The sequence below is a fragment of the Taudactylus pleione genome, unplaced genomic scaffold, assembly GCF_031769625.1.
Source record: "Taudactylus pleione unplaced genomic scaffold, aTauple2 ptg000393l, whole genome shotgun sequence".
NCBI lineage: Eukaryota > Metazoa > Chordata > Amphibia > Anura > Myobatrachidae > Taudactylus > Taudactylus pleione.
This window is the reverse complement of record NW_028284794.1, coordinates 8800303-8810769: the sequence shown is the minus strand read 5'-3', so window position 1 is coordinate 8810769 and position 10467 is coordinate 8800303. Positions and strand designations below refer to the sequence as shown.

General features: G+C 44.8%; 1 protein-coding gene across 1 annotated transcript in view; it reads left to right on the top strand.

Annotated features, from left to right (window-relative positions):
* Positions 1-231: 231 nt before the first annotated feature.
* The window catches only part of LOC148507449 (NXPE family member 3-like), a 61321-nt gene continuing 51085 nt past the window's right edge, over positions 232-10467 (top strand). Inside the window, exon 1 of the mRNA XM_088446151.1 lies at positions 232-436. Within this exon, the coding sequence (XP_088302277.1) occupies positions 389-436 (48 nt within the window). The 5' untranslated portion in view covers positions 232-388. The remainder of the gene's footprint in view (positions 437-10467) is intronic.

The following is a 10467-nucleotide window of genomic DNA, read 5'->3' as shown; positions in this document are numbered from 1 at the left end:
TTCCAGGTTTCCTCACAGAATCACAAGTGAAATAATTAGCTCCACCTGTGTAACTTCTAAAATGTCTTTGAGTAATGTACTGTATACATCTGTGCTCCTGCTAGGTGACATGGATAACGGGGACTGTGTGGGGTCCTGAGGACCGAATTTGAGAACCCTTGTGCTACATTATACTTTAATTTGTGTGGAGTTCCCTTTAAATTTGGATTGTCTGAATAAGCCGTATAAGCAGCCTCTACCTCTATACTGCAATCACTAACATCTACAGTATGTGACAGAAGATCTGTGAAAGGCACAAGTACAGGTGGGGCTGAGGAATTTCCAGAGCACAATACACCTGTATTACCAGGGAGTCTGCAGGCACGATCCTCACCTATGCTGACTAAGCATGAGACGGAGATGGCTGCTACTCATCTTTATTTGGTGTATTGGAATGGTAAGTGCAAGGGGAAGGGGGGCGAGTACAGTGGATATTGGGCTGTGACAGGAGGAGATATAGTGCATACTTACCTACCTGTGAAAAGGCATTACAGGGAGATTGTGAAGGCAGTACATATAAGTGCAGCGTTACAGTGGATGTGTACTGATACATTTGAGAGGTGTTTCATAAAGTTGACTTCTGTCCAAATGTTAATGAGCCCCGAAGCAGTTCGTAAGCTCTACTTGTTGATGAAATGCTTGGTCTGTGCTCTGACATGCACTGCCAAGTGTGGGACCTTATATAGACAGGTGTATGCTTTTCAAAATCATGTCCAATTAACTGAATTTACCACAGGTGGACTCCAATAAAGCTGTAGGAACATCTCAAGGATGATCTGAGCTCCATTTTGTACTTCATGGCAAAGGCTGTGAATACTTATGTACATGTGATTTCTTAAGCTGCATACACACACAATGATTTAGTTAATGAACGATTTTAGTAAACGATTTTCTCCCTTGAAAAAATGAACTAAAATCATTTCTAAAGTTGTTCATTTACTATGTTCATTTAAATGTAATGAACGATTTTCTAGAACTACAAACGATTTTTGCATATTCCCTTACTGAAAATCGTTGAGTTGACAAGTCTGACTGAACTACAAACTACAAACTACAAACGTGAACGCGCATGAACGAAAATCGTTCATCGTTTGACTCAGAAAGTGAACAATTTTTACAAACGATTATCGTTAAACGATATCGTTTAACGATAATCGTTCAAAAAATCGTTGTGTGTGTATGCACCTTTAAGCTGCATACACACAAAATTATTTAGTAAATGAACGATTTTAGTAAATGATTTTCGTTCATTTTTTCAAGGGAAAAATTAACGAAAATCATTTACTAAAATCGTTCATTTACTAAATGTAATGAACGATTTTTTTGAACTACAAACGATTTTTGCATATTCCCTTACTGAAAATTGTTGAGTTGGTCAGTCTGACTGAAGTACAAACTACAAACGTGAATGTGCATGAACGATAATAGTTCACTGTTTTAACTCAGAAAGTGAACGATTTTTTCAACGATTGAATGATAAACTATATCGTTATCAATAATCGTTCAAAAAATCGTTGTGTGTGTATGCACCTTTAGTGTGTTTTTTTTTTTTTTTAAATATGCAAAAATCTCTAACACTTTTTATACGTTGTCATTATGGGGTATTGTGTGTAGAATTGTGAGGACAAAAATTAATTTATTCTATTTCAGAATAAGGCTGTAACATAACAAAATGTGGAAAAAGTGAAGCGTTGTGAATACTTTCCAAATGCACTGTGTGTGTATGTATGTGTGTGTGTGTGTGTGTAAATATATATATATATATATTATAGTTGGCGTATTTACATGGGGTAAGGTGCAATCAGGACGATTGCTACTATTTCAGGGAGAGTTGGCAACTATGGATATAGCGTAGCAGTATCTTATTCCTGGCACCTTTTACAGGAGGTTTATGAAGGGGGGGGGTGGGGGGCATGTGCAGTCTCTGTGTGCCACCCCACCCATGTCATTTTCCAAGTGGTGGCAGAAAGGTAAGTAATACCAGTGGTTCCCAAACTTAGCCATTACAGTCCATGTTTTAAGGCTATCCATGCTGTAGCACTGGTGACTTAATTAGTACCGCAGTCATTTTTGATTTAACCATCTAGAGTCAAACATGAATATCCTTAAAACCTGGACTAGAGAGGGTATATTTACTAAAATGATTTAGACTATGAGGGGTATAATTATTAAATGTGGAGTTGTTGCCCATAGCAACCAATCATATTCTAGCTATTATATTCTAGAAGGTGCCAGATAACTAAGTAGAATCTGGTTGCTATGGGTAACAAGTCCACTTCTAAAACCCTCACTTTAGTAAATATACACCTGAGTGCTGGGTGTGTGTTAATCATCATTTAAGAAATTCACCATCCCATGAAACTAAATGGTATACAGGACACCAGCACTGAGATTAGTCTAGGACCTGACTTTTCTTATTAGAATAAGCAAGGTGTAAGAAAAGTACGCTTTGTTTGGGGCACTCCCCCTATTAGATAATTTAAAACCAAATTTATTAATACAGTATAAAATACATTGCATCAAGTGAGGTGAATAGAAACTAAAGACAAGATATAAAAAAGTTACCAAATTGCTAAATGCATTCCCCCCTCCTCCCCTTGGGTTATTTTTCATATTATATATACCGTAAATAAATTTTCCCATTTTAAGATTAGCTGTTTACTGTGTAGAGTCTTACAGCCCCACACACCCTACCATAATGGACTTTGTCCAGTGTACAGTAATATGTGATTGATCTTTTTGTTGCAGAATTACACAGGGAAGGTCTATTAATTGCAGATGGGATAGGCTGCTTTTACCTGAATAAACCTGAAATCGAACAGGCTTTCTGTAACTCGGTGGTTCTCAAGCTCAGGAGGGTATTCAATTTGGCTGCGAAAAGCCGTTATCAGCGATAAGTTTTGACGTAATTTTCGCCTGTTTCAATTATCCCCGTATTCAATTTCAAAGACTTTTCGCCGATGCAAAAAGTCTTTTGTTGAAAAATGGGGATAACTTTTCACCAAGTGCAGAATTGGGATTTATGGGTGCAGGCTTAAAAGAAAATAGCCTGCACCCCAGGGAGTGTCGTATAAAAGTAATCTGTGCAAAAATAATTACAAAAAAATCCTCAGGACACCCCAAAAAAAGGTCTTGAATTTTGGGGTTAGAAAAAAAAAGGGGGAACAAACTTCTAACCTAGCGTAACTGATTCCTAAAGGGTTCCCAAGTATGTGGCAGGTGTTTTAAAGAATGCGGGTAGTAGCGGCAGGTGCATTTTTGAATAATTTTTTACAAAATCATTTTAGGGACTTAAAAATATGCTTGCACCCATTTTCATGTACCCCAAATTTGATAGCCATAGTTATTAAAAAAAAAAAAAGATAAACTAATTGCTATTCTTCACAGGAGCATTTATGCACCTGTCCCGGCTATTTAAAACCCCTGATTACCTTCAGAAGGCAAAAACAGGGGTACCCATAGTGATCCCCCATATCTGGACATCTTTAGGGGGGTCCAAGGAACATTTCCTGAAAATTCCTTGATTTTTTCGATACTCCGGGTCCCATTTTCGCATGATCCTAATTGAATACGGGGATAAAGCGGCCACGCGCCCGATACTTTATCCCCAAAAAACCTGCGATGTTGGCGAAAAGTCCGACCTCGGACTTTTCACCATCAAATTGAATATGGTCCTCAGAATCCCAAACAGTTCACGTTTTTCAGGTGACCTAGAAAGTGCACAGGTGTATTCATTACTCACTGGCACGTTTTAAAACTTCCACAGGTGGCGCTACTTATTTCACTTGTGATTATGTGAGGGCACCTGGAAAACATGCACTGTTGTAGGTCCTGAGGACAGAGCTTGAGAACCTGTGCTGTAGCTCATTTGGTTATTAGAGAAAATACACCTGGGTCTAAATACAAAGCCTGCTTCTCAATATCCAGTCCTTGTGACACATTAACAGTACATGTTTTCCAGGATTTCTCACAGAACCTCAATGTATCAGTCATTAATGAATACAGTACACCTGTGCCACAGCAAGGAGATATGCAAAACATCTCCTATCATACAAAGCACTTCTATTGTGTCCTGAGGACTGGATTTGAGATGCTTTGTTATACTTTCGTTAAACTTCTTGAGCACATATTGAATAGTGCTAGGAATATTCTGGTTGACAAGTGTTTCACATGACAACTATGGCAATTCCTGAAAATGTGGTCCTCTTATATTAATATTATGGCCTGTACACACGGGACGATCAGTCGGCGATAATGATATCGCTGACTGATCGTCCTGCACCTGCCTGGAGTGCAGGATGATTGATATCGATCATCCAGCACACCACCAATGACTATAGCGACCCGCAATCAATGATCGCGGATCCCTATAGTAACCTGCTCGATATCGATCATCCAGCACACCACCAATGACTATAGCGACCCGCAAACACTGATCGCGGATCCCTATAGTAACCTGCTCGATATCAATCATCCAGCACACCACCAATGACTATAGCGACCCGGAAACACTGATCGCGGATCCCTATAGTAACCTGCTCGATATCGATCATCCAGCACACCACCAATGACTATAGCGACCCGCAAACACTGATCGCGGATCCCTATAGTAACCTGCTCGATATCAAGCAGGTTGGCCAGCATGCACGGCCAATGGATGATTTCGCCATCATCCATATGTGCCCGTGCATTGGTGGGGGCCTAGAAATTATGATATCATTCTTTTAAATTGCTTCGTGTGTATGCAGCATTAGTCACAAACATGGTACAGGTGTTAAAATTGCTGCCCCACAGCACCCATACTTCTTCTCCCGGTAGGGTTTCCAGTGATGTGAGGTAAATGGCTGGGGAGGCACTGGCTTGTGTCAGACAGATTTACACATGCATATATGCGGTGCTTAAAGTGGTCCTAGAGAAGTGATGGAACTCACCACCGCCCCCCCCCACAGTGCTTTTTTTCAATAATGGGGCGTGGTCTCAAAAGAAAGGGGCGTGGTCACACAATAGTATTCCCATTTCAAGTTATGCCACACAGTAGCACAATCTTATGCTGGGTATACACAGAACAATCATCAGCGATAACTATATCGCTGAACGATCCTCCTTTAAAAATCCTGGTGTGCTGGATGAACGATATTGTTCATCCACACATCCAAAAACCACCAACGATCGTGGATCCCTATAGAGACATAACGATATTGCCCAGATTGGCCTGCCAGCATGCCTGCACACACCTTTAACCACATTACACTGCAGATTATGCCCCTGATTCACATTGCACCACATAGTAGTGTCCCTTATTCATGCTATGACACACTGTAGTGCCCCTTATACACAATGCCCACAGTAGTAGTGTACCCAGGGCCGCCATCAGGGGGGGGACTGCCGGGACTGTAGTCCCGGGCCCGTTCACTCTGAGGGCCCGCCTGCTCCTACCACGCAGCCGCCGCACAATAGCTGCGCAGTAAGTGACTGACAGGACCAGGGACACCCTCCCGCTCTGCCTCCTACTAATGCCGCTGCTGGATACCCGGACGCCGCCGGGCCCTCAGGGGGGGGGGGGCCCTGTCCACTCCTAGTACTAGCCGCCCGCTACAGCTATCAATAGCATTACAAGGGCGGGATGAAAGCTGCAAAGGAGCCTGTTGCTCCTTCCTAAAAACAGCCGGCGCCGAAGATCACTGCAGACCAGGCAGCAGTTCATGATGTAATCATGAAGCAACGACTATGCCTCAGAGGAGCCGCACGGGAGAAAACGGAGGGAACAGGACGTTTTTGGCAGGTAGGCAGGCTACAGTCCTGGGGGAGCATGATACGAATCGCGGGTGGGGGAAGGAGACCCCTATCAGGAACATACGGGTGGAGGGGGAGCAGAGTACATATTGTGGAAGTTACAGGGGGGGGTGGAGCGTGAGTGTGTGTGGAGAAAAGGTAAGGACGGAGCACATTAATGAAATAAACAACATGGTCACACCCCATGTTGTTTATTTCATATAAGCTACTGTATGTAAAGAAAATAATAATGGGGAGGGGCATAATAAAAATACAGACAGGGGTGCACTAAAAGAAAAATACAGTAGGTGGGCACTAGAAGAATAATGCAGACAGGGAAGCATTATAATCAAAATACAGACAGGGTACACCAGAAAAATTATACACTACTGTGGGCATTGTGTATAAGGGGCACTACAGTGTGTCATAGCATGAATAAGGGACACTACTATGTGGTGCAATGTGAATCAGGGGCATAATCTGCAGTGTAATGTGGTTAAAGGTGTGTGCAGGCATTATAATAAAATTTTTGCAAATATATAATTAAATATACTGATATTGTCTGAAGTTTATTTCTATTTATCTCCTTTATAGCGATAGCTAACATTTAAAAATTTCCTGGCAAGGAATTCTACATTTATCCCTGCTGCCAGTGGGCATTCAACTGGCAACATAGGCGCAAATCAAAATGAGACAGGTGCATTTTGGTTTGCTGGCAGACCATCATTCATTGCATAGCGTGAGCTGCAGAGCTCTTATTCTCTGTATAGTAAGGCAGTCAGTGTTGCACTTACATACTATAACATGTATTTTTACCCCCTTATTGTAGCAAGGCCATGTATAAAGTCTGGGTCCCACAGGACTAACTACAGACAGTTAGTGGTCACACTGTGGACCTCATTCAGAGCCGGTCGCACAGAGCGTGCGGTCGGTCTGAATGAGGGGAGGACCTCTTGAATTTTAAGACGTCCTCCTTTGCAGTGGTAAGGCTGTGGGTTAACACCCACAGCCTTACGACCGCCTAAGGTGATGGTCGCGATGGTCAAGACCAACGCGACCATCGGGGCTTACGACGAGACCCTAGGGTAGGGTCTCTCTTGTCGTAAGCCCCGGAGAGCTTTCGGCTCTGTCTGAGCCGGAAGCTCTCCACTGACATCACTAGTGATGTCAGTGGGGCCGCCCCCAAATGGTAGGCGTTCCCATGGGAACGCCTCCATTTGGGCTGACACCCCCCCGGCCCACCTTCCAAACGGGGCGAGCTGTCAATCAACATCGACAGCTCGCCCCCTTTGGATCGAGACCTGCTACGACTGGCGCTGTCGGTCGTATCAGGTCTCACGCATGCGCACGACGGCTACAGTGCCGTCGTGCGCATGCTCTGTGGGGGGCCATTGACCCGGTCCGAGCGCATCAGCGCTAATGACCGGGTCTGAGTGACCCCCTGTGTGTGTGTAGTAGGTCTACTACATGCCGGCTGGGTGCAGTTTTCAAGGGGCACCATTTTCGTTAGGGCGCCATTTGCCCTGGGCGCCATTTACCCTAGTTACGCCGCTGACTAATATCACTATGATATCACGCCGTGTCACTGTGTGTGAGGATGACTGAGGAGCAACTGGAGTGTTGTGGTGGAGCCAGGGCTGGAGGGGTCCTGTCTATTTTGTCCGTCCCGGGCCCCATATTTTCTGATGGCAGCCCTGAGTGTACCTAATACATGTAATGCCTAAAGCAGTAGTGCTCCTTATGCAATGCCCACTGTAGTGGTGCCCCTTATGCAGTGCCCTCAGTAGTAGTGCTGCTTACACAAAAAAAACAATACTTACCTTAAGCCCCACTCCAGCATCCACGGCTGTCCGACAGCTGCTCCTTAGTACTATGGGAGAGACCTCATGATGTCTCTCCCATAGTGCACACTGCGGAAGCCGGAAGCCAGAGCTCAGGAGTGAACTCCAGCTGCTGCTGTGGGGAAGAAGCCGGGTGCCCGCTGGTAACAAAATCTCAGCGGCTGCCCGGCAAATGGAGCCTCTCTGCAGTGGTGCGCTAGAGGAGGCGGAACTGGTTCCGTCTCCAAATAGAAGTGACTAATGCAGTTCCATCCTGTTCCGACCCACCTAAACCCCTGCATATATGAACCCGAGGGTTCATGTGGGCATTATACAAAGGTGCAGCAGTGTACTGTGTTGGAAATTGTGTGTGTTTTGATCAGGGATGTGCAGAAAAGGTAGACAGGGGAGGCAGTGCCTCACCTGTCATACCCTTGTCTACTCCAGAGTTTTAACTATAGAATGATTATCTTAATACAAAGAAGATATTTATAATCTTTTCTTACATTTTTTTTATCATCAAAACTTTTGCGTATACCCAAGTAGGACAGGAAAGGCTCTGCCTCACCTGACCGTACATCACTGGTTTCCACTCATCCTGTTTTATACAGGATCATGCTGGAGGCAAGCTGCATCCATATTGATTCAGGATGCAGTGTCCTGTTTTAGGTCTGCTGTGTTGTGTGGTGCCGGCGGTGACAGAGGCGTCACCGGGTAAATGCCCCCCGAGTGGCAAATCCGCATGTGCTTGAAAAGAGGTGTGGTCTGTCATAAAGGGGTGTGGCCTTGCAGGACTCCCTATCGTGTCACTCTGGGGGCGTGCCCAGCATGCCCAGAGATTCTTGGCTGTCCTGTCCCCCGGAGACTTTGCCTAAACTGCCGGCTCCTCCTCTGTGACAGTCTGCAGCACCCGGCTCCTGTCACTGAGAAGGAGCCGACATGTTGGTGACACCCGATGCCTGAAAAAAAAACTGCAGCCACTGCATTGTAACACTTCATATAGAGTAGTACACACAAGGGATGTGCGCCGGACCATTTTTGCCGGATTTAGATTTTGTTCTAATTCGTCATCCGGATTTGGGTTTGCCAAACTGCGGTGACTGGCTTTGGATTTGGATTTTTTACAAAAATTGACAAAAAAAGCTAAAATCACGTAAATTGGTCTTTTTTTTCTTCCTAGAGTATAATTAACCTCAATAACATTAATTTCCAGTCAATTTAGACCACCTCACAGCTTATAATATTGTTTTCAACATTATTGGCCAAAGGTTGCAGTGAGCTGCCTGGTTAGTAAGCATAACACCCCGCTAAGGGTTTACTGTTCTAAGCGTGTTGTGTTGAAGTGTTCCCTTACTGAGTAACTCTATTTCTGGAACGCCTTGGATAGTCTTGAATTTGTCCGGATGGTAAGTACTAGATACAGGCAATAAATAGTATTTATTCAATAGAATATTTGTGGTTAAAGATTAATTTTCACAACAACTGTACATTAAAACAATTACATTACAACGGGATTGACACTCTTAAGAGAATAAAAAATACACTTGGATCCATGCGTTTTATTAAACCAGAACTCTGGATTCGCGATCCAACTGTGGCATTAATAGGTTAATTACAACCAAACATATAACGTCACTTTCATATGCAATAGTGCAAACAGAAAAAATCAGACTCGCAGTTAATTGGTGTACCAATGGAAACAACAGACAATTGTCTCTAGGCCTGTGTCTGCATGCAAGAGATTATCTGGCTAGTAATCGGCATTGTACAACTTTGCCCGGGTTGAAGTGTAATATATGGAGAATGTGGTAACAGGTCCTTTATTTATACAAACTCCTGTACTGCTGCTGCCTCATTAAACAATTTCAGTTTATTTATAGAAGATGTGAATATTCACAATGTAATCCTTGCTGCACTCTCATGTAGGGTACTGAGGGCATGATTCAGACCCGCTCGCAAGCGCTGAGCGCTCACAAGCGTGTCGATGTTGCCCAAGTGCGCATGCGCATGACGGAGGCGGCTCCATCGTGCGCATGCGCGAGACCCGAATAACGACGGCCAAGCCGTCGTTATGGGTCTCGCACCAAAGGGGGCGTGCTGTGATGATGATTGTCAGCACGCCCCCTTTGGCAGGCGTGCCGGGGGCATTGCTGCCCAGACGTAGGAGTTCCCATGGGAACGCCTACCATCTGGGGCTGGCCCCACTGACATCACTAGTGATGTCAGTGGGAGTGCTTTTGGCTCTGATAGAGCCAAAAGCACTCCAGGGCTTGCAGCAGCGAGACCCTACTGCAAGGGTCTCGTCGCAAGCCTGATGGTCGCGATGGTCTTGACCATCGCGACCATATTTTTGGCCGCTCGCATAAGCGGTGGGTGGTCACCCACAGCTATGCGAGCGGCCAGGAGGCCGCTCCAAAAAGGAGGAGGGACGGCCCTGATTCAGAGCGAGCGCTCTGTCGGAGCGTCCGCTCTGAATCAGGGCCTGAGATAGCTGACTGGGTGCAACGTTCACTGCAACGCTTCCTCTTTTAGAAGCAGCTGGTTGGTATCTAATTAAGTATAATTAGATTTAGAAATCTCTCCTGGCTACACTGCATGTAGTTTAGCTGCGAGTATGACTATGTACCGGTGAGTACCTTTGTCCTATCATCACAGGCAGCTCTCTCCTGTTCCCTCCTGGCAAGCACAACACTCTCCCCGCTGCTGACTTATCACAGGTACCACACATCACTCCCGGAGACCCCTGCGGGTGCAGTTAATATATTGTGCGGTTCCTCTTCCCGCCGCCCACACAAGTTGCTTCTCTGCCCAATACAGAGGGCTATGGCCCACACAT